Raw genomic sequence first — 25,922 nt, 5'->3', positions numbered from 1 at the left:
ATATTTTCAACTGTTTTTTTTTTTCTTAGCTAAGAATATACAATATTTCATTTCAAAATATACTTACAGCCACTGGCTTTGGAATGTTGCCATCCTTACACAATTCACTAAGTGGCTGGCCAAATAAATTACCAGGCTGAAGAGATGCTGAATTACCATCCACAGAATCCTGTTTGCTGGACTGGCGCTTAAATGGCCAATGGATTAGCGTTGGCTTGCGAATCTTTTTATTTTTCTTAACAATTCTCGGTCCTACAATTGAGTATAAACAAATCTATTAGGAAAGGTACCTAATGAAATGAAAATGTCTTTTTTTAGCATACACAAGCAATATATGGTTTTTTTTCTGAATAAAAATAATGAATAAGAAATTATGTGCTACTTTTAATTATGAGTTGGATTTATACTCAATATGGTTTGTTTAAGATGTACAAAATTAAGAGTACAAATGGTTAGGTAATTGATAAGTAGGGTTGTCATTCAGTTAAATCACAGGCATTTAAAGAGAACCTACTTATATGTTTTTTCCTTTGGAAGCGCAGTATATTCTTAAACATTTTTAGTCTTGCATGGTATATTCTTAATTTGTTTGTAGTACTATAATCCAACATAGCTTAGTTTCTACATCTGTATTGCCAGTCTGGGTGATTAATAGATTATCATATCTGTTCTCTAACCAACAGGCTGTGGGTTCAATGCCTACTATAGTCAGATTTTTGCATATTCCATATATATTTCTGTTTCCTAAGGTAGTATACATTGCATAGTGCAAATCGATGCAAGAGGTAGTCATCTGTCTTTTTTGAGAAGGGCAAACAGAACAAAGATTTTCCTTTAGAGAGTCAAGTGATGTCTAAAAGGTGTTGTATTTTCGTTTCCTCATAGTCTTTAAGATTTTTTCAATCACAGATCAAATCCTGAAATAGTAAGTTAGTGTATGCAGAACTTCAGTTATATATCATACAGTTTGTTAAAAGCAAACTGTATGATATACAATTCCATTTATTATTTTCAATTTCAGTACATGTTTATAAACCTAAATTCTGAATTTTTTGGATAGTGTTTGCTCTAAGTTCTATTCTATTTATGTAGAATGGTGACATCAGTATATCACATGTGAGACTTCTGGATGTGGTCAGCATATCCACTCTCCAGCCAAAAGGTGGTGGGTTTGAATCCCACTGTAGGCAAGGATATTTGTGATTGTCTGTGAAAATAGTAGTGGTTGGCAGTAGATGGAGTTGGTCTAGTTTGCGACTTGTTGGTGGATTGAGTGGTGGAGACAGATGTAGAGTAGGTGCCCTCCCTCGATGAGTCCTTGGACTCCCTGGAGGTGTCAAGTAATAATAATAATTATGGTCAGCCAGTTACGTCAGATTTATAACCATTTATGGTCATAATGTATTTATAGAATAACGATATATTTGCAAAGTGCTAATAATAATAATAATAGCTAACAGCATGATGCAAAAGATAAAGAGATAAAGCTGAAAAGCATACTATGATGATTATCACTCATACATTTAATGACTGTGGTGGTTATGGAGATAATGATAATTTAGATTTTATTTGAAGTTACAAGGAGTTTCAATTAAACAAATCTGGCAAAGTACCAAAAAATGCATTGATTTGGCACCTACAGTTGACAACATGCTATTATGGATGGATATCCTAAATGACATTCAATTAACATTCTTGTAGTAACTTGAGTGACAAATAAAGGAGGTTTAATTTTAAAACTGAGGGAATGTTAGTGTTTATATTACAAAAAACAAAATTTGCTTCAAGTGAAAAATTCCCATGCTAAAAATTCATACTTTTTCATTATGAATTTTTTACTCAACTTTGAAAGGGGAGGGGAGGGAATTCAACTAATCAAATGCTTTGTGAGCATAAACCAGTTATGATTATGTTGTTTGAATGCAACTTTTACACAAGAAACTGTATGAAGTATTTATGATTCTGAACTTGAATGTGAAAAACTGATATGATGAACATATTGATTTGTCACATTAAATTCCCCAATGAAGAAGACAATTCACATTATCTTCTTCATTAGAGACATCACAAAGAGTACATCAATTATTATATTTTCATATTTCAAAGAAGGAATAATATACCTGTTCAATAAAAAATATAAATAATAATACTGTACACAATTTTAATCATATAAATAATTCTCAATTAAAGAATAAAACTTTATGCATATGGCTAAAAAAAAATCAACATCCTATTTATGATAGAAAACAAACTAATAAAGCTCAATCATAAATTGGCTGTTCAGCTTGCAGTAAAGCTCTAATACAAAAAAATAGTCTAGGAAAATATGAAACTGAATATACTGTATATGTCGGCATATAAGACGAGGCCTAAATTTTAGACTATTTTTAGGTTTTAAGCTTCTGTCAGTTGCATAAGATGACCCCCAATCTCTTCTTTCTTGTGTTAATGCAACGTTAGGTATTGTTGTTATATCTGCTATTTTTATATCGATGCATATCTGTTATTTTTTTTGCATAGCATAGATTTAGTATTTACACAAATTACCCTAATTAAAAGTAATTAGCCCGAATTGTAATTAATTATTAATTTTGTATTTTTTTTTAAATTTTAGGATCATTAAAATTGTTATCATTTAAAATCATGGAACCAGCAATAAAAAGAAAAAAGTATGAAGCTCGATTTAAAATAAGGGTAATTGAAATGGCAAAGCAAACTAATAACTGTGCTGCTGCTGCAAGAAAGTTTAACATAACCAAGATGGTAAGAGAATGGAGGAAGAAAGAAGATATTTTAAAAAAATTGCCATAGAAAAAATGTGCAATGAGAACGGGAATCACCCGATGGCCACAACTGGAAAATCATGTTGCACAATGGGTATTCGAACAAAGGCAGAATGGTTATCTTGTTACAAGAAATATGATTAGAGCATATGCACTAAAATGGTCAAGATTGAATCCGGATGAAAGTATAGAATTTCAAGCTACTTCAGAATAGTGTAATCGTTTTATGAACAGACAAAATCTGGTAATAAGACAAAAAACGAAAATTGCTCAAAAACTACCAGCAGATCTTGACCACAAACTTACCAGTTTCCATAAATTTATTATTCAGTTGAGACAAGAACATAAATTTCTATTGTCAAATATTGGAAATATGGATGAAACCTATGAGCTTTGATATGATAAGCAATAAAACAGTGGAGGCTAAAAGGTAGTAAGAATGTGCTAGTTTGAAGTACAGGTCATGAAAATCAAGATTTATGGTTGTGTTGTCATGTTTGGCTGATGGAACCAAGTTAAAACCAATGATCATCTTCAAACGTAAAACTAAACCTAATATAAAATTTCCTTCATGTGTTTTTGTACATTTTCACAAAAAAGGATGGATATACGAAAATGGTGTGAAATTATGGATAAATAATGTGTGGAACACGCAACCAGGCAGTATAATGAAGAAACGCAGTTTATTTAGTATGGGATATGTTTCAGTCATTTAACTGAGAATACTGAAAGTCTTCTAGAAAAAAATAACACAAAAATTGCTGTTATACCAGGTGATTTAACTTCTATATGTTAAAACCACTAGACGTCTGCTTGAACAAACCATTTAAAGATCACGTGTGAGAAGAGTGGAATAATTGGATGTTGACCGATGAAAAATCATTTACGAAATAGTGGATCTATGCATGCTACATCACTTGATACGTTGTGCAATTCTGTGATCAAAGCATGGAATAAAGTAAAAGTAGAGATTGCAATAAAATCATTTAAAAAGTGTGGTATCTCTAATCTTCTGGATGGTATGGAAGATGATCTGTTGTGGGACAATGATGACGATGAAAACTAAATCAATTCACTGGATTCGAACTGGGATTCATATGACAATCATTTAAACAATGAATCTGAAGAACTATTTTCAACAGATGATGAAGAAAATTAACATAAAAATTGAGGTTAATAATTATTATTTGTTTTTTAAGACTTACATCTATTGTAATATTTTAAATAAATTTATGTAACAAAAAATTAATCTGATTTGTTTATAAACACTGCCTATTTTCTTATATAACTATGTATTGTAACTACTTAAATGTTCATCCAAGAAATTAAGCTTCCCTTTTTATACTTGCCGTATAAGACGACCCATGATTTCGAGGGGTTTTCTATAGTATTTGAGTCTCGTCTTATATGCCAACATATACAGTAATTAGGGAAATGCCACTTAAATATGGAATATTTTACCTATTAGTAATGATGATTTATTAGAATTACTTCTCAGGATAAATGTACACTTTGCATCTGTGCTAACATTTTTAAAGTTAGACAAATCTAACTCAGACTTCCTCAGCAACTCACGAATAAAATTCATTTTAATACAGAAGGGAAATTCGTGACCTACAAAAGAGAAAACGTGTTTCATAAATTAGTTGTAGCGCAATTTATTTATTTTATATATTTTTTTTCAAATACTAATTGCATTTCCCAATTTAAGTCATATGCCTGACATAAGTACCAATTGCTACTTTACACCAGTAATGCTTTAAATGAAGCAATTATTTATATCCACTTTATAAGAAGCACTTTTACTTTTTATATTGAGTTTGTAATCATTGTTCAGTTTGGACTACAGAATTTTATTATACTGATCCCATACACAAGAGGTAGAAGACCCTACAACACATTAGTGCTAGGGGGTGAGGACAGGCTTGGGAAGACATCTTTTTGACATTTTTGTTGAAAAGTTCAGGTTCAAGTTGTTTGGGAACACTATTCCCAGGGATAGAAGTAAATGAAATAATAGGAAGAGGTAAAGAGTTGGTATGAAAAGGCATGCTGAGCTATTGCTGATCGCATTTTAAGAGGCCCAACAAAAAGCAGAAGAATGATGGATGTCAATTCAGTTCAATGTCTATTGGAAGTATTTGTTGAAAAAACAGAGCTGAAGCAGCGTGTCTATGAGGTGGTGGTTAAAGTAAGGTAAAAGAGAGATCATCTGTTAGTTATTGCCCTCCTCTAAACATTATAATCAAGAATTTTTTAGGTGCAAAGTATTCTATGGATGGGCAGATTTGGCTTGATTTCTATTAAGTTAGTATATGGATGGATGAAAGTCTTGATTAGAGGGGAATGTCTAGTGTTTTTTAGGGGCTGAGAAAGCTATTGATGTGGTTTGCATATTTCTGAGGGTAAGAGCAAGTGAACTGAGATCCCTTTTGCAAGAAAAAAAAAAAAGACATGAGTGCCTTTTGGGAGTAATGAAGGCATCCTCATTCCACTGAAACGCGATATGGATATCAGTGTTTAAGATGCCGATTGCAAACAATCTTGAAGCTTGGGAAGTTTGAGCATTGCATGGTTTGTTAAATGAGTAGAACAGGTTAAGTGTACTATCAGCAGCAAAGCTATTGATAGGATTGTTGGTGATAGAACACAGTCTGAAATGCTCAAAGAGAGAGAAACATATGGCATGACACACACACACAGTGAATGACCAGGGAGCTGGCTACCCAATTACAGAGGTATGAAGGTAGACTAATGGAAGGAAGGAAGGAAAGAAGGAATGTACTGGGCAGATCTCAATGCCAGACATGATCAAATGCTCTGGAAACATCAAGAGGAACAGCACATTTTTCCAACCTTTTCCATGGCATGTATCCAGTGGTGGGTGACATAGGCCAAAAATCAGCTGTGGATCTCGAGTGGCAGAATCCAAACTGACTGTCATTGATTAACTAGTGAGCCATCTCTACTTAATGGAAATTGTTTAGAAGTTTCTCCCAAACAACTTTGGAGATTGGAGTTACTAATGTGATAGTAGATAGCTGCTTCTGAGAGCAAGCTAGAAATAGTTAAGTTTTTTAATCCTGCTTCCACTTATTTGTTATATTATTATTCCACTATTATTCTCATATGTAAATGTTTTATATGAATAATATAAAAATACGTAAAAATCATATATATAAATATTTTATTATCATATTTGCCAATTTGGAAGAAAATTAGTAACTCCAATCTCCAATGTTGTTTGGGAGAAACTTCTAAACAATTTCCATTACATAGAGATGGCTCACTAGTTAATCAATGACAGTCAGTTTGGATTCTGCCATGATATGATAATAAAAATATAATAAAATATTTATATATATGATTTTTATGTATTTTTATATTATTTATATAAAACATTTACATATGAGAATAATAGTGGAATAATAATATAATAAGTGGAAGCAGGATTAAAAAACTTTACTATTTCTAGCTTGCTCTCTCAGAAGCAGCTATCTACTATCACAAATAGATGGCAATGTCAACTTGTAAGTTATTTATTTCAGAGTCTATATTGTTTCCTGGCTGGAGTTGGAGATAAAAATGGATATTTTGTAAATACTCCACTTTTCTCTTATTAGTGTGAATAAACAATCAGTAGCATGCTTTTTGTCAACCATTTGAAAAACTATTAAAGCTGATCTATATCAATCTCTTTTTATATTTTATTGATAATGTATTCAATAATGCATAATTTGCTATTAAAGAAAAAAATATAAAAATTCATGTTTTTCATCCAAATGTTTGGATGTAATACTAATGCTAAGACTAGACTCATTCTTCAGTTTCACGCTCCCAATCAACAGCAAACTAATGAGTTTGCTAACTTTCAACATGAGCTACTGAAGTTAATTTGGATTTCTAACTGATCTCCGAGATAAACCAATGAGTTTGAAACTGCAATATCAAATCTTATTCTTCAGTATATTTACAGTTTTACTATAAATATCTGGCTGCCAAAAGCCAATATAATTTTATAATCTAGGGGTAACTGATTCTTGCTGTATGGAGGCCTGAAGTAGCATAAAAATGTTTGGATGCCAGATAAGCTGGCTTATATCTTATCTGTTCTCTCATCCACTCAGGGCTGGATTTACATACAAGTTAGACAAGCTACAGCTTAGAGTCACATATTATAAGTAGCCTCTGCCTCAGTACAGATAACCTAGAATTTACCCAGTAGAGGGAGCCTCTTAATGTTGTAGCTTAAGGATCACACTAACTTTAAATCTGGTCCTGGGTCCACCAGGTACTATAGATTTAACTTTCATTAGTATGGGTTTCACATAAAAAAATAGTTTGTAAACTAGATAAAATTACTAAAATGTTTTGATTTAATAAACTCTGCAGAGAAGTCTTGTAAAGGCAACATGTTTGAATAAGATAAGTAGTAGCTACAACCAACAATAATGCGAAGGATCAGTCTAAAGGGCAATTATAGTTAGTTAGTTGAATTGAAGTGAGGAAAGGATCAATGGTTACTTCATTTCCAAAATGAAGTCTTTTTCTATGAGTGGTTTATTTCAATAAAGGTAAAAGAATAATAAAATTCAGACAGAAGTTTGAAACAGATCGAGCTGCCTATGTTTAAATCAGCCTCCTGTTAAAAATAATTTTACACATTAAGACCTACTCGGAGTTTGTGAACCTGCAGTTCAAGTTTTAAAATTTCAGTAAAAAGAAATAACTGACAACTTTAAAATTCAAACAAGCAGTCTGACAATTATTGTAATCATTCTTTCATTTATGTTACAAGTTAATAACAGGTAAGAATATGAAAAATGGCCAAAGATAGTTATATTTCCTCAATTCAAATAAAAATAAAATCATCTAGTCTAAATAGTCTGTCCAGTTAGGATTGTAACCAATTCTCTATAACAAGACATTTTTTTTTAACTTATTGCATTCTTGTGCATGAACTGCTTAAAGAGTTGTGAGTGAAAGCATATATTTTAATAAAATACAGAGTACAGTGCAAAGTTCTTCCCAGCACAATAATTTAGCACCTTCTACTCAAAGATCAGAATTTAAAATTACTGTTAAAATAATTCTGTTAATATACAAAGTTCAGTAAAAATATTATGACCACCCTTATTTTTCGTAATCACCCATTCTGCTCTGCCAGGTGGCACTCATATCCTGGTGAAAGCCAATATACATGATACTGGAAGTGTATAATATACTGTTCATTCAAAGCTGCCAATCAACATGAAAAGGATGCAATCCGATAGACATAAAAAAAATCACTATTGTCAGGTACCAGTTGAAGAATGGCAGTATCCAGGAAACTGCAAATGCTGTAAGTTGTTTTTATGTAGGGCCTGGTGGGCCAAGTGGTTAGCATGTCCGCTTTCCAGCCAAGAGACTGTGGGTTCGAATCCCGCCGTGGATGTTTGTGATTGTCCCACAAACTTTGTGTGGAAAGGGAATCTGCGACACTACCACTTATTCTAGCAGAAGACATCATTACCAAAAACAATGTGCGGTATGGCAGTGACCATATTTTCACATTTGACGTCTACAGACGTCAAATGTGAAAAAAAAAAAAAAATGTTCCAAGAGTGCAAGGATACTGAGAAGAATGGCAATCACCAGACCAGATGTGCATACTAGTCTCAATAATGCTCATGGTAAACATAAGTTGGTCCACCTTGTGCAAGTCCATAGAAAAAAAAAAAAAAGAAAATGTGGAATGGCTGACCAGGAAATTTAATCAAGGGCTGACTGGTGGTGTTTCACAGAATCACAATCCCTGTATTCTCCTATATATGGACCTTTGAAGAGGATGTACTGAAGGTATCCATATTTACACCTAGTCATCACTGTGCGATGTCTAGGTGTAAATGACTATGTTTACAGTTTCCATGAGAGATGTCACTGGACCATTGAAGAGTGAAAAAAAAAAAAGTTGCTTTTTTTATGAATCTCTTTTCCAACTATACTATGTGGACATTAGGTGAAACCTGGAGAAGTGCATCACCCTGATGTCATGGGTCAGTAAAAAAAAAAAAAAACACACACAAAAGCAGGTCTGGCAATTGCCATTCTTCTCAGTATCCTTCAACTCTTGGAATAATCATGGTATGAGAGATTTTCAGGGAATCTCTTAGTACTCTGACACCAGTCAGGTCATGAATGCTACAAGGTACTTACCTGTTGTGGCTGATCAGGTAGACCCTCTTAATGGTGACTGTCTTTCCACTGGAGCACAACAGGATATTCCAGCAGGATAATGCACTGTGCCACATTGCTGGTATCACTAACACAGTGGCTATCAGGTGTTTCACAATGGCTGCTAAATTTGCAGAATTTGAATTCCACAGAACATTTCTAGGATTATATGGATCAAGAACACCAGCATTTGAATTCTCCATCCTGAACACTCACAGATCTATGGGAAGCAGTCATAATAATGTGGTACAGCATACCACCTCCTATAATGTTTAGGTCTCATGGAATTCATGCTTTGCTGTAGAGCAGCATTTCTAGGAGAAAGGGAGGTTACCCATGAACTATTAGGATGATGATGATCATAATATTTTAACTGGAGTCCATATGTCTTAATGTAGAATGAAAACAATGAATCAGATACTTGCCTATTAATGGATACGGTGCATCATCTTTGCCTGTTTTTACCCACAGCTGGTATTCACCACTTACAAGTTCCTTAAAACAAAACAAAAACTTTAATCAAATGAATTTATTTTGGGAAAGTAATTTTCTAAACAGTCTGAGCATAAACATCATCTATACTGTTTATTTGATGGGACAATAGCACACAAAGTACTTTCTTGATGATTTTATAAAAGGAACCACAATAATTTGCAATGCAAGATAGCTAAGGATTAAAATCAATTATTCTGTACATATTTTATCAGTACTTGCAATATTAAGAAACTGTCATCAGTAGGATCCCTCTGTTCTATCAGAGTATGCTCTTTTCCCCCAAAAAAATTACTGTCCATAATAAGAAAAAATATATAAATACACATACAAAAAACATGACAAAGAACTACATATCCAAAGATAATCCAGCTTAGTAACTTAAGTGCTTGTTTGTTTATTATTGTGGCATGCTGGTAAAAATAATATTTTATTGCTGATAGTATTTAATATGGGGGGGGGGAAGCTTATGTGGTAGATGATCACTACCCACCTAAGAGGTAGTTTGAAGTCTATGTTTGGTCTCCAAAGTTGGGTTCTTCGGTTATTTAATACTTATTTTGTCCATTAAAGGTTAAATTATCAAGCATTCTTTAACATCTTTACAGAAGACATTAAAACTGTTCTGGGAAATAAAACTATGAAAAAAAAAAAGGAAAAAGGTGTTAAAGAAAGAGTTAAAGTTTATAAGAACCAGAGAGGATAAAGCCATCAAGCTCCCAAAGTACAAATGACTAAAATTATAAATGGTTTAAACAAAACAGCAAAAGAATGTGGAATAATAAAAATGAAGAGATTAAATTTGACTACAGACAACAATAAAATTCAATTATTTGAGAATCCTCTTCAGAAAATGCAAAGTATTTGAAAGAAAGAAAATCAAGAATAGCCATAATTACAGAGCACACTCATTATAACCATCCATCTTCCTTTTCCCCTCTTTTACCTTGCGGTGTCGAGGATTTATTAATCAGTATTAAAAAAAGTTCTTAAGAGAGAACACTGTTTTCTATGTACAGAGAACTGTGCTTTGGAAATGGAGGCTGACACCAAACAAGCCTAATGGAGGCCTATACGATGTGGTACTGAAGGAGATTCAGAATGGTGAATCTACACACAGAACAAACAGAGAAGTTTTTGAAAAAAAAAAAAAATAATAATAATAATAAATAAATAAATAAAAATAGAGATAAGAGAAAAATTCTCAACAATATTTGGATGAGAAGATTGAAATGGTTAAGACATGACTGCCTACTAGGCAGTCATTTTCTACAGTAAATTTTCACATGTAAAAAATTTACATGACAGTAAATTTTCTACAGCTAATTCTACAATAGCTGTAGAAAATTTAAAAAGGGTAGAAGACCATAATAGCCACCAGGAAGAACATTTATTCACTAAATGAAAAGACAAGGACAAACAATCTACTCAGAATTAAACACCTGGAGGATGACTGAGCTGTCTTAGGTACTCAATCTGTTCATAAAACTAAAAATGCCATAGGTTACTAACCTTTCATGAGATGAATCTATCAAAATAAAAAGTACTCCAAGCACACCCAAGTCAAACAGCTTACAGCAGAGCTTCCCAAACTGTGGGCCGCAGCCCTCTTGGGGCCATGAAATAATGAAAACAAAACTAAAATGTTTTATGACTAAGTAGATTTTTTTTATCTTTAAAGAAACATATTTAATTTTTATTATTTGTTTATATTTTAATGGAAAAATTCACACATTGGTTGGTTCACAAATTTTGCTTCCTGTGTATTTCGGTACTCAATGAATATTAGTAAATATATGCTTATTCATATGTTTCATTTCAAAAAGGTATTGATAAGAAGCACAAAAAAGCTTATGAACAAAATCTTGCACTCATTTAAAACGGCCAAGTTTTTTGCTCTTTAAATTAATGTTTCATTGCTAGTGTACACATGTATGCCGATGCGGAAAAAATATGCTAGGTGTGCATGTTTTTTACTGAATATAAATACAATAAATATTATAATAATATATGTCTGTATTAGGATTTTTTTTTGGATGGGGGGGGCCGTGAAATCTTTTAATTTTTCCAAAGGGGGCCTTGACATCCATAAGTTTGGGAAGCACTGGCTTACAATATTTAAATTCTTTTAAAGATTATTTTACTTGCATTAGCCAAAAGTAAATAAAGTAAATTACTACTCAAAAATATTTAATTTTATTAAGTAAGATTTTATAATAATAAATACATAAGCAGATGAAGACACTTACTCTTTTTCCCAGCTGGGTTAACACAAATTTTATGCAATCCAGGACTGTATGCCGATTGTTAACTTTCACAGCCTCACGCTATAAAAAAATTATTTGAATGGTTTTAAAAAATCAAGAAAAAATATGTGGTGAAAAAAATTTACAACTAATAAAAAGTTGTAATACTAACATAACTTGAATATTAATGAATTAAACATTTATTTGGGATAAAAAAAAACAAGATGAACAGGAAAGAAACCCTACCACCTCCATACCAAAAAAAAAAAAATCCAGCTAATTTACTTTTAGTGAAAAGGGAGGTCACAACCTTATAAACATTTACCCTCATGTTATAACAGATGAAACCTATAATTATCCAAATAAAGGGTACTGTTAACTACTAAGTTCACAACAGGGTGTATTAATGATTAACAAAAATTCAATAAGTGATGTATGTCAACTTTGCAACAGAGACTTTCTAAAATATTTTACCTAAGTCTATATTAAGTAATACAGTTCCTTTAAAATATAGTAAAATATTTTGATTAGCAAATGAAATGTGTAAACTCAAAAGACTGAATTATTTAAATTAATATCAGGGTTAACGAAATTGCTGGCCTGACTGGTGGAATGCATAGCATCTCTGCACTCCAATCAAATGCCTATAGGTTTGAATCTCACCAGAGGCATGGATATTTGTGAATGTCTTTAAGTGACACAAGACTCTCACCACCCAGCTGAGCCTATTTCTGCTCACTGGAGGGCTGAAGTGACTTGAAGTTCCATGTTTGTTCTCAGGCACAGATCCAGGTATCTAACCCTCAGCCCACTCATGATAGTTAATGTACTATAGGTTTGCAACCTTTGATGGGATCAACATAAAAAAGTTCAATGAGGAAATATTGCTTGAGAGGTAACATTTACTTAACAATATCTTATGGTAGGAAGATATTTTAAAAAACTGTTGATATCTCAAATGGTATGGCAAATAATGTCAGATGTAGGAATATTATATCTTCTTTGATAAGTAAGGATTAATCAAGCCCCTATTGATCATCTTCAATGAATCTCTATGAATGATAATAGTTCCTTGAAATTGGCAGGATTATTCCAATTCACAAGGATGGCTAGTCTATAATTCTCAACTTTATGAGATGAGCCACCTTGTGATTTGGAATAATCCTGCCAATTTCAAGGAACTATTCTCATTCGTAGAGATTCATTGAAGATGATCAAAGGTGGCTTGATCTTGGATAAATTCCTAATTAATTTTATTTTGCTCACCTTATTAGTGTTATGAACAAGGTAATGGAAATAAAATTAATTAGGAATTTATCCAGGATATCCATGATAGAATCATTTGTTGACATATAAGGAACAATTAATTACTCCAAACTTCTTACTTTTTATCAGATTTGCTAGGAAAGATGTTTATGATGTGATTTACTTGGATTTCAGCAAAGCTCTGATGATATTCATGATAATAGCCTGCTAATTATAATGCACCAAAACAGGGTATTCATGATTACCTAATTGAGATAGGCAGGAAATTGTTTGAGAGGCAGATGACAAGAAATAGTCTTCAGAAGTTAATCTAAGTGTCATATGTTAGGAATGAAGTATCTTAGGGTTCATTGCCAAGGCCCCCTCATTGTTTTATAAACAATTTAGATTGAAATGTTAAGAGTAAAATTGCTCACTTTTCCAAATAATCCAAATGGTTGACTCTGTAAAAGTCAACCACAGTCAACCTCGCAACTTTACTCATGCAGGTGTTGAATGAATGTCAAGAGAACTGAAGATATTCATAGAACATTCATGAAATGCATGTACGACTGGTTCAAAATAGTTATAAGAATCAATTCCTACACATGTACTTTAAATTTAACTAACAGTTTGTTGCACTTGGCTGAACAACTTTATTAGATGACATAATAAAAAAAGATAGTGAGCAAAAGAGGAGAAAATATTCTAAGTTCATATTTTATGGTTATAGTTAAATGGAATGGATTTCAACAATGGTATATAGAAGTACTGAATTTATGTAACTTCAAAAAAGAGTTATAGTTGTGGCTATAACTCTTTGTTCCTGCCTTGTTTCCTATCTTGAAACAAAGGCAGATACCTAGTCTGAAAATTATAATGGATAACTTTTGATAACATTATTTTTCAATCATATTTTTGGATGTACACCTCTCCATTCATGAGAGCATTGGTAAAAAACAGTGGACAATTGGCTGTTGAACATTCCAGTTCTATCTAATGAAATCAGACTACAGCAGGATTCATCATTCCAACATTTCCATCATCTATAGACAGATTTTGCAGTTTAAGCACTACTACAATATCTTCATTGAATGTGATAACAAGAGTTCATACTCAAAGTAGTGCAACTGGAAGAATTGATGTTATAATGTCCAATTAGAAAAAGCCTGAGTTTGATTCTCATTGTGATGAGAGCATCTTTTACATGGGCTTTTTTTCAACTTAAGGTGAGTTAGCCAATCTCATATGGAGATAGGTTTCTCATTGTGCATGCAAGCAAATCAGCAAGCAGACACAGTTTAGAGCAAACATTACTATTTGTGGTGGGATTGTGTGTAGTTGGTGGATTACGTAGCGGATGGTGAATTCTGTGGAGTAGAGTAGAGTGCCTCCACTAAATGAATCCTTGGAGGTGTCACATAATAATAAAGTTGCCATTTTAATTCTAAATGGACCTGATGCTGAATGTTTCTACTTATCCTGAAATACCATTTATATCAATTCTGCATAGTGCTATTTTCGTATTCTTTACATGTACCCTTCAGAGGTGCTTCCACATGCTTTCAGCAAAATACTTACACATAATGCAAAGACAATACACATAAGTGGAAATCTTTATATTATAAAGAGCATACCATGGTAAAAAAATATATAAGATGAAGGAAAGTAAAGCTATAAATTGAGTTTCTAATTGCAAAGACTGTTTTTGGAAGCAACCTAAAGTCCTACAAAACTCTGAATTTAAATATAACTGATGAATTAGTTTTAATTCATTATCAAATTTCATGTCTACCATCCAACACAAAATTTCTTCATAGGTCATTTTAGTGTGTGTCTGATGGTAGTTTGATTCACTGTTTTGCTAGCAAAACAGTGAATAATTTGGATTTCTTTAAATGAGTAGTTATATTTCTAGTTCAACAGTTTTTCAGAAAACTGACAAATGAATCACTACTCAGCTCATTTAAATTAATTACAATAAATTTATTATTACTTTATCATTTAGTATAAGCATATTACACTCTAGAATATTTATTTAAACATGACTACAATTTTCAATAATCACAAAACAAATCCTTACAAATTCTCGGTTTAAGCTACGATCCCAAAAAGTGATCTGAATAGATGTGAGCAAAGATCCTTCTTTCTCTTTAGCTTCTGCAATCAACCTGTAAAAATAAAATAAAAAGTAACGTTAAAACAGTTAAAAATAGTAACCAATTTTAAAGTATGGCTTATAAGTTTTTGCATCTGTAAATGACATTTAACTTAATGGTCAAGTTCCAATTTCTCGGGAAAAATTAGGATTTTCAGAAATCCTACCACCTCACATGAGGCCAACTACTGTGCATGTTTAATTCATAAAAAATAAAGTTATGAATAAATTCCACTTTCCACTCCTGTGCTATCTAAGTCAGGTAAAAGTGGTATGTATGTGATTGCAAGTTAAATGAAGGCAAATATCCCCTCCTCAAATTATTTCTACTCTGCATGTAGTCTATCACTTCAGATTGTGATTCTTTTTCTATATGAACACATAACTATGATTTTGACCAGGGACGAATTTTCCATGCTTGCTACACAAGCTCGGTTTAATTGAGAAAGAAGTAATATTTATTTGTTAAATAAATGCATGCATGCATTTATAAGCATTACATTCAGGCTTTTATTTTTGTAAATAGAAGACGTCTTAAGCTTGCGTGGCAATAATTGAGCTTTGCCTTGTGTATCGAAGGCTGATGCTTGCTCGGTTGTAGGAGCTTCCAGGTCCTCGCAGCAGCAGCACTGTGATTTAATACGTACACATAGCCATTTCATGTCGTCTCACTCTGTTGCTTAAACACAGGCCATACACAGTCAACGTAGCTCTAGCCAGTGAGCTTCAGCCTGCCTTTACAAGTGTGTTGCTCGGGAAAATTAAGTTACGACCAACTTTTTATGACGATGTTATTGACCAGTTCATAAAGAAGAACTGTAGGGTAGAGTTTATATTCAAGTAGCTAAATTGAAAAAGATAGAATATCAATTGTAAAATAAATGTTGTATGATTAAACATATATTTCTAAATATATTACATATATTTCTAAATATATTACATATATTTCTAAATATATAGTTCCAAATGGTCAGTAATTCATTACTCCGCTAATCAGACTTTAATCACACCTTTCACTCCCTGAATGATAACAAGAGCAAGCGTGAATTTCAAGACCACTATTCGCTCCTGATTTTGACCATAACACAGTATCACAGAGAAAATTATCGAATGGACCAAAAAAAAAAGTGTAAAAGAGTGGTCAGTGTCGATTTGTAAAACCTGTTTCCTGCTGTATCAGGAAGATATCCAGAAAAAAAACTTGGAACATTTTCACTGAGTTCATATGTACATCAGTTATATAACATATAATATACAAAACTTCTTGACATACCAGTCTTCTCTTAACAGTCCTAGATACAAAGCTGGATTAATACCTCAAATGCTGGAGGATACTTGTACCACAAATAGAAACTCCTTCTCTTGAAAAAATCTCTACGTCTTCAAAAAGAAGATGATGCTATTATCATGCTGATATCTTGTTGACAATTGACATTTATGTCTTTAGGGGTGAAGCAAGATGCTTTTCATATTCCCCGCTATCTGTTGTGGTTGCAGTGAAGGTAAAATTTATGAGCAGAATGCTCGCCCTGATTGGGCATGGAGATTATGCATCACTAAAGGAGGCCAATATAGCTTTTGGTCTTCTGTATTTGAATATGTCCGTTGGATCGTATGCTGTAGCTTGTTGAACCAAATCGTTGGGATGTGTGGACGTCTTTAGGAAAAACTTAGTGGCTAAGGATCGTAGAAAAGAGAAGATATAGGGAATATTTGTGTCTCTGTGGATGATATCTTGTTCAAACAATGACACCAGCTTAATCAGAAGCATATCCAGACTTTATTTTAGATTAATTGAGAGTTATTTGTTAGATATTTTAATAGTTCTTGTTTTATTAACATTTCAAATTTTAATCTGTATTATAATTTAAAAGAGCATTTTTTTTTTCATTATATATAACTGAACGTATAATATTTTGCTCTGATTTCTTAAGGGAAATAAGCGGAACATCCCCACCCCACCCCGCAATTCTGAATCCGCCACTGAATTTAACCGGAACATTCACCTTGAGAAAATGCAATTCATTACCATTATCCATACTTCTTATGTGTTATCATAATGTGTTTAATTTATTTAAACCACAAACCTTATATGTATCTGTTATATGTTTCTAATAATTACCTATTCCATAATTCATATGATCATAATGCAAAATGCGTGGCAATATTTAAGTATTTTTAGCCTGCATTTCGGTTTTAAAAAAAAAAAAATAAATAAATAAATAAATAATATATATATATATATATATATATATATAAATAAATAAAATAAAAACTTACCAGTGTAGTTTATCCTGCCAAAGTTCTTTCGTCTGTGGTAAACTATAGGAAAAAAAACGAGAAAAAAAATACTATAAGCAACAAGGCTACGGCAAACTAACGTCAAAGATGACTTACGACCTACAACCAACTGGATTTACAGTAATTTACATTTAAAACACGCGCGTGAAGCTCGAGTGGGCAGTGTCACGTACGACCCTCGACAAGGTGATCCCCAGAGGTTTAAGGGCGCGAAAACAATGGTTACGAATACGCCTCTCATCAGAAAGATATTGTAAACGCGGATGCATTTTTTTTTTTTCAAGCAAAACATTTTTCGTTTTTCAGACTGCAATAGCTGTTATTACAAGTCTACTCTTAACATTGCCTCTTTCTATTTTTTGTTAGATGTTATTCATTCTATTAAAGAAGGTATCTTTAAAATTCCATATTCTTCAGATTTAATCTTTCGCTATTTACGTTCCAACGTTAAAAAAAAAATCAATATTTGCTGAAAAAAAAGAAAAAAAACTTGGATAATCCGTGATACTATATACGAGAAAGATTTGAATCCTAAAAATTTTTTGTTTGCTTTTGCATAATAAAAATTTGTGGTATGCTAAAAACAAATAGATTTATTAAAGATAATTGCTTAGAGAAGAGAATAATAATATAAACTTAATCGTGTAGTACTTTCTCCTCCCGTCCTTTGAAGGTGCATATGGATCCGGACTTTGATGACGATATGCACTTAGTCAAGCAGACAAAAAGAATTTTGATCAGCTAAATTAAATCCTGTTTTCATATAACCTACCTTTTCAAACAGACACCTCATTCTTTCTACATGTAATCTATTCTCAGGAAAATTAACAGCACCAGAATAATTCACCCTCATATTACAAAACACCCAACCACACACTATCTTCCTGTGCATCGAATAAGCAGAAATTGAATTGCTACTTCTAATAATGAAATCCAGAGGGAGTTATAAAGGCCTAAATTATGAATATTACAAAAACCTCCTGGAATCATTTAACCCGTCAAGGTAATTTAAGCACAATCCATGTGAATTTGTTTTTAAAATAAATGTGTTTCAACAGACTGCGGTATCGAACTGCTGAAGTATGAATACCAGATAAATTATTACAAGTAATTGGAGTCGTCATGTAATGAATATTTGACATATTTTGGTAGATTATATTTTTTTACTTATTCATACGCTTTGTTCTGAACCAAGATTTCCATATTTACAAAGTCCCATGCCTGTTTGATCTTCCTTTGGTATCATGAAACCTCTTTCTCCGCCATTTTCGCGGGTGGGAAAGAGAGAAAGAGGGGGGTGGCCTTAGTGAGGTCAACAAATGTGGACTCTCGTCCATCGAAAGCTTATTTTTGAAGGAGGCGGTGGCGAAGTGGATTTGTCTGAACTTTGCGATTTCTAGAAATTTTAAAAGCTATTCGAAGATCTGCAGCACCTGGGGATTTCGACCTCGTACTGATTTTAACATTGTCTCTGTATTTTAGTATTTCAACAGTTTTAAATTGGAATGCGCGTTAACCTTTGGACTGAAACAACCCTTGCAGTTCCGTTCTTTTACAAATAATTTGTGCGAATAAAGAGTAAAGTAACAGAGCTCCATTGCAAAATATTCCCGGAATGAGCAAGATAATTCAAAAACTGAAAATGTAAAACTGAAAAAATATCCAGTTAGTTACATACCAACAAAGTAGTGACAACCTAAAATGAATGCTTTGACTACAGGAAAACACATATCTAGGATTGCAACATTTATAAAACGTGTATACAACTGAAATAAACGTCTTTTTTTTTAATTGAACGCCATGTTTATGTTAAAATGGCTAAGAAATATCATCTAAAGCTTTTTCATTCCTCAAGGGAACAGGTGGAACTTTTTTATGCCAAACTTTTGGAAATCAGTAGGTAGCTTCCCCCGCTTTTCGTTTTCTATATATATTTCTTTATAAGGGAAGCGAGCTTATCTTCTGTAATGGCTTCTTGCCTTCTTATATAATGGCTACAGTTCCCACAGTATCAAAAAATAATAAATCCTTTCCTCAATCCTCGCCCTCAGAAAGATTTTAGTAATGCTATCATCAGTCAGTCCCTATGTCCGAGGCACTTCAGAAAAATAGCCAGTCTTAAACAAATACAATCTCTGCATGGCTTTCAAGCTCCACTGAAGGCTTGCTGCTCTTATGGAAGAACACAAAAAAGGTACATCTACAGTCATGACTATGGTGAATTGGACCTTGCGAATCATGCTTTGAATACGGCTCACAGAGTTAATTAGAAAAAGACCATGATACTCCGTCGCAGTAAATTCAGAAGAAAAATATCATTCTGGAATCTGCTTTCGGAACTCAGCCTAATTTAAATAAATTTTGTTGCATTAAACTTTCCAAAATATGGGAAACACTAATACTTCGAGATTCCAGTTTACATCCTAGGCCGCCAACAGGTGCCCCACATAGTTAGGAATGTTTTCTTTTGTCCACATGTTTCGCTTAGTTTTGTGTTTGCCTTTGTGTATGGGTGTGTGTTACATGTCTCATATTGTACTGCCTGACGATATCTCAGTGACTGAGACGAAATATTGGAAGAATTAAATAATATTTTAAATCCTTTCTGAGTGCTATTTCACTCCATTAAGCCTCTAACATGAGTTTCTCCCAGATTTTAAGCCTTAATACTCGAATATTAAATGTCATTAAAACAAATATTTTGATTTCCTTTTGTATAACTGCCCACTCAGTCTCCAAAAGTTAAATAGGGATAAAAAGGCTTTAAGCCCACTTCCTATAAGGGGAATAAAAGGAATTAGCTGATTTTTTTTTAACTTTCAGATGAATGACAAAAACTATATGCTTAATAAATATATCAACCTGTAACTTCCCCTAATACAATTCTTTTGAACAAATAGCCACATTTGCATAAATTGGTGTGTGTGTGTGTGTGTGTGTGTGTGTGTGTGTGTGTGTGTGTGTGTGTGTGTGTGTGTGTGTGTGTGTGTGTGTGTGTGTGTGTGTGTGTGTGTGTGTGTGTGTGTGTGTGTGTGTGTGTGTGTTGAGGCATCGAAATATCATAATTGCAAAACTCTTGGTACATCTTATAACATACATGGAAATCAGTGGTGTCTCCTGATTTTAGAAACGACCATCTTAAACCATCCCAATTCTTAATTTTCTCAATAACATTCATAACATGATTTTACACTGATTTTTTCAGTTGAGGGTATAGAAGGGGTGATAATTTTTCTCTGGATCCACCATGGTTTATCCATACAGACTTTACAAAGTAACACTCATTTTTTTTTTTTTTTTGGTTTCTGGCACACCCATGTACAGCACTGTATGAAGGATACAAAGTATTTGACAAATCAGAAGTCATGATATACAGTCACTCTTCCAAACTACATTTTTTGTGAATAGACCTTCTCGCCTATAAGCCAGCCGAGAAATGAATGTACAGTCAGTGGGAAAGCAGAACAGACACTAGACATGAAGCGATTGTTCGGTGAACCTCAGATGTCCGGTACGACCTGCGACAGTTGTCTTCTTTAGCGTCTTTTGTGCCTCACCATCGCTGACTGCTGTGAAAGCGGGGCATGCAGAGGGTTGTTAGATTTATCTTTGTGGTTTGTTCCTACACACGAATACACGAGGATATATATATAGAGAGAGATTGTTGTTGATGTTTCAATTACGGATGAAGCATTTTGTATCTTACCGGACAACCAAGTGTTATGAAAACAAAGTTTCTAATAACACTGGTTTAAAATGCTATTTAGTTTGTTTAGTGCATATGAATCTGGAAAAGAATAAGTGAATGAATTAATATTAAAAAATATTTAATTTATTTAATTACTCTTGACTAAATAATAGCATATTTGCAATTTTGTTATTTTCGTTAACAGACGTTTTAAAAATGTTATCGTTTCGATGAAGGAAATTAATTTCATGGTCAAAAGATCTGGAGACATTTTCTAGTTATTGTTCATTACTTTATATTGTAAAAATAACACAATCATTTCTAAAGAAATGACTTGAAAATTAAATTATAATTATAATAATACATACGACAGTGTGTTGTAAATGTTCCTTTGGATGATAAATGTTTTTTAATTGCTGAAAACGAGAAATAAATTTATTAGAATCACTTGTGATCATTCATATTTGTATAATATTTAGCCAAAAAGGCTACTCAGTCAGGTTATATAATCTTCCCAAAATATTTTTTGCTACTCTTAATTGGTAACTATAAATCAGAAGGAAGCTCTTTCTCTCTCTCTTTCTCTCTCTCTCTCTCTCTCTCTCTCTCTCTCTCTCTCCCAGAGATAATTAGGATACTCCTACAAGAGTATCCTAATTAACAAAAATGTGTATGTGTGTGGGTGATCAGCCAGTTGTAATATGCCCATCAGCTGAACTCTTAGAAGGGATATTTTCAAACTTTACTTGGCAAAGCGTGGGAAACGTCTGGTTTGTCAGGTAAATAGCCTGTCCACTCTCCAATTAATGGATTGTGAGTTTAAATCCCATTTTGGCATGTTTGTGTGTGAAAGTCATTAGGTGGTATATGATATTTATCGCCCGGTGTGTGACACCCATCCTACTTATTGGAGGCTTAAAGTAACTTGAAGAAAAGTTCCATGATTAGTTTTCAGAGCATCACTTCCGGAGCATCACTGTCCACTCTCCAATCCATTAATTGGAGAGTGGACAGGCTATTTACTCAACAAACCAGACCTTAACCAGACGTTTTCTACGCTTCGCCAGGTAAAGTTTGAAAATACTCCTTCTAAGAGTTCAGCTGGTGGGCACATTACAATTGGCTGATCACCCACCCCATTTAATCTCCTAACAACGAGCATGCCTATGATACTAAATGTATATGAATGATAGGTGTGTAATTTTTCCAGGGTGGAATTCACATTATGTATATATCTATATATATATATTTTTTTTTTTTTTTTTTTTCTCAAGAACTATTTTTTTTTCATCGTATTTTAGAGCCTCCGTAATCCAGTTGGTTTCGTGGGAGCCCTTTGGTTGGAAAGACCAGAGTTCGAATCACGTCTATGACGCAAAGAATCTTTATGATGATTTTTTAATCAAAGGTGAGTTAGCTGGTCTGATACGATGTGGCGGTTTTTATCCCAAACACTCTGGTTTTTCTTCTTCATAACAGGCAAACTGACTCCGTGTACACATCGTATTTTACGCCATGTAGGCTGATGAGGACATCACGCCCAAATTTTGAGATTAAAATTCTGGATAAGTGAAAATATTACTTATAACCGGGTATCAAGTTTTCATTGACCTGAGCTCGTACGAGAAGTATCATTCTTCTTATAAGGTAAGATATGCTCATAACTAACTAAAAAAATTCGAGGAACAATTTTAATCCTAAGAAGTTATCTAAAAATAGCAGTTTAAATGTAGTTTTAGTTGAAATAATATCGATGCTAAGAATGAACTCTCTTCTTCTTCATTCCCCCCCCCGGATAGATTACTGAGGAAATTTGCATAACTAAGAACTAAACCGCATCTCTGATGGGAAAAAAAGATAGGATAATGATTGATTTATCCAACTTCCGAAGAGATAGCTGAACTAAAGAATTTGAGATGTCCTATAAATGGTATGGCACTTATAGAATGTTGTGAAAATCCTATAATACGAAATAACAGAATCCTATACTATATATAAATCTAAGATAAAAATAAACAAACCAGAACCACGCGGATTAAACGTCAATCTTACAAAAGATAGACGTTTCGATCTAAAATTTTTCTTATTTAAACTTAACATATTTCATTCAAATCATACCTTCAAAGAAATAATATATACATAAAGTACGTAAACAAACTTTGTTTATGTACTTTATCTTCATAACGGATTTGCAAAGTGCGAGATTGTTTATGACTAAAATTGTGATACACGGAGTACAATTAAGGGAGAGAGAGAGAGTAGCAATGATTCTTAGATATAAGATGTATGCTTCGCTCTCCTTTTCTGTTTTAAAATACCAAAAAAAGAAGTTCTATCCAGAATAATCTTAAGTTTGATTTGTAAAAAACTTACCTGTGAATGAAATCGAATAGTTTTATATTTCTTCTCTGGTTTGGAAGTATACTATTAACAAGTATTACTTTTTCCGCATTAGTCGAAGCAACTGAGACCTGTCCATTCACTAGTTAAAGCGGGTCTGCATCTTAGAGTTCAAACAGTCTCTGACCGTGTCGTGTTGTTTACCACCAAGAGCATTCTCCCAACAGATGAACGTCACTTTTCCTCCAGTGACCAATACCAACTTCTGAGCATAAAGCGACTAGCTGGGGAAGATTTAACACACGTGTGCAGCCTTAAGGCTAATGGATAACACGTATACAGTCTCCTTCAGATGTCTCTAAAGAACCTGGCCGGTGTCCACGGGACGGTCAATGTAGGAAACGGACCTAATCCACTAAGAGATGGTTTTTGACTGGCGCCTACTAGTTATCACAACTGGCATTTGAAGGCGTCATATAGCAGAATCTTTGGATTGAAAGGGGAGACACTAAGTCGGCTAGCAATTAACGCCATGTCTAGAGGCGCCATTGAAAATTTTCTAAGCGTTATTAGTATTTAAAAGAGGAACTTCAACTTGTGAACCATGCATTGATCCAGAAATAATAGTTTACACTAGTCATATTGTTAAGCAAGAACAGATTATACTAATTAGGCGATGCTAACATATTTTCCAGATCAAATTAAAACTTGCCTGAAAAGCTAATTTGGATTTCAATTTTACAAATTTATCTAAATAAATATGATTAGTAATTAGCACTTTATTAACAAAATTAATATACTAACTTCATATTAATTTACTCAATAATTCATTACAACACGCTTCAATTATTAAATTTTCAAAAACTATATTTACAAGCTTGAAAAGTTAGTCAGTCATGACGATGAGATTCAAAAAGAATTTTGTTTCAAATAATGGTGATCAAAAAATAAATCAAGGAACAGTTGAGGAGTCTAAGAATATATGAATTACTTCGTGAATTTAAAATAGTTAGATTTTTACTAAAAATCTAAATTCATTTTTCTCCTTAAGGTTGCTTATTGCTTAATGAGTGTTCATAATAAAATTATCATTAATTATAATCTGCACTAAATAAATAAATACTCGCTAACGCCTTTTATTCCCCATGCTGCACTAAACGTAAAAATAAAATAAAATTGCTTTAAAATTAGTTACTGTATAAACTGCTGTGAGACCCTGCAATAAATTTTTTCATGTTTAGTTTCAATTTTCTTCTTTTTTTTTGCATAATTAAATTACGCTGATTTTTAATATAGTGATCACTTCACTCCTTATTAAAAACAAAACATTAAAACAAAATAAAAGGAAACATTAATAATTCTTCTCAAAAAAGGCGCACTCTATAATCAATACTGTTTCAAGAGTATTTACATATCGCAGTAATTTGTTCAGTCGTTTGGAAATACGGCTTTAGAATTTGTGTTGTTGTGGCTGTGAAGTGTAGTTATTTTATTATTTTATTATTTTTTTTTATGTTTAGGTGAAAAATCTGTTTACTAATGTGTGTGCACTAAACGCAGTAGGCCTTATAATTACAGAAATAACATCCGGAAAGGACAAGATATATTTAAAATGTATTTTTTTTTTGATTAGGTAGCGTTTCAAGCCATGTATCAAGCAAGCAACCACAGTAACATAAAAAGGTAGTATTTATTTTTGAACAATTATTAGTTTTGACATCTTCTTATCAAGGTAATAAATAAATTTCTTCGCCTGGTGTGATTACCATTCTGCTTGTTGGCGGCCTAAAGTGGCTTTAAAAACAGTTGTGTTTGGGCTCTAAAGCAGGATAATCGGATTATCTAACTCTTATTTTCCCTACGGTATTAATGCTAATGTCGCTTAGGAGAAAATACGAACTAAATTTAGTATTATTATTATTATTAAACATATATTATAAAACAGACGTCTTGTAATAGTTTTATTTATACAGTTTTGCTAATTAAAGTTCATCATGAGAATAATACATAATGCTTTCCAAAGGTAAGCTTTTATTTATCTCAAAATTGGGACAAACAAAATAACGACACATCTCATACTAATAATTCTTATTTATTCTTATTGAGAATTCGTTATTAGCCACTTCTTTAAGTAATCATCAAATCGCATTATACATGTTAACAGATTACTATGAGATCTCAGTGGAAAGAAAATATAAATTGCACTTAAAAATGACCTTACAATGAGAACAGGGAAGGTAAGTAATAGATAACAGTATTAAAAATCATTATTAGGATTATTACGACTGCGTTCCTTGTTATTAGCTAGCCCTGTTGTCAGCCGCTAGTTGACTTGAGGGTTTAATTAGGAGTGATTTGGTAATAATGCGATTAGTCATTCCAGGTGGCATGAAAATTACCTATTGTTTGTCAGGTAATAATACGTGCAGATTGGAGCAAAGACTTCAGTAAAAAAT

General features: G+C 32.9%; 1 protein-coding gene across 2 annotated transcripts in view; it reads right to left on the bottom strand.

Moving 5' to 3' along the window:
* Positions 1-25,922, bottom strand: part of LOC150099291 (uncharacterized) — a 181,142-nt gene that overhangs the window by 19,184 nt on the left and 136,036 nt on the right. For both annotated transcript variants that reach the window (XM_090403549.1, XM_090403550.1), the window contains exons 8-13: positions 17,418-17,459; positions 15,063-15,150; positions 11,738-11,815; positions 9,422-9,491; positions 4,245-4,397; positions 68-252 (exon numbers count right to left, since the gene is read on the bottom strand). In XM_090403549.1, coding sequence (XP_090259675.1) covers positions 68-252; positions 4,245-4,397; positions 9,422-9,491; positions 11,738-11,815; positions 15,063-15,150; positions 17,418-17,459 — 616 coding nt within the window. The remainder of the gene's footprint in view (positions 1-67; positions 253-4,244; positions 4,398-9,421; positions 9,492-11,737; positions 11,816-15,062; positions 15,151-17,417; positions 17,460-25,922) is intronic.

This window comes from Typopeltis vanoorti, chromosome 14, assembly GCF_054136105.1.
Source record: "Typopeltis vanoorti isolate ZY-2024b chromosome 14, IOZ_Tvanoo_1.0, whole genome shotgun sequence".
Classification (NCBI taxonomy): domain Eukaryota; kingdom Metazoa; phylum Arthropoda; class Arachnida; order Uropygi; family Thelyphonidae; genus Typopeltis; species Typopeltis vanoorti.
This window is presented reverse-complemented; position numbering and strand designations above follow the sequence as displayed.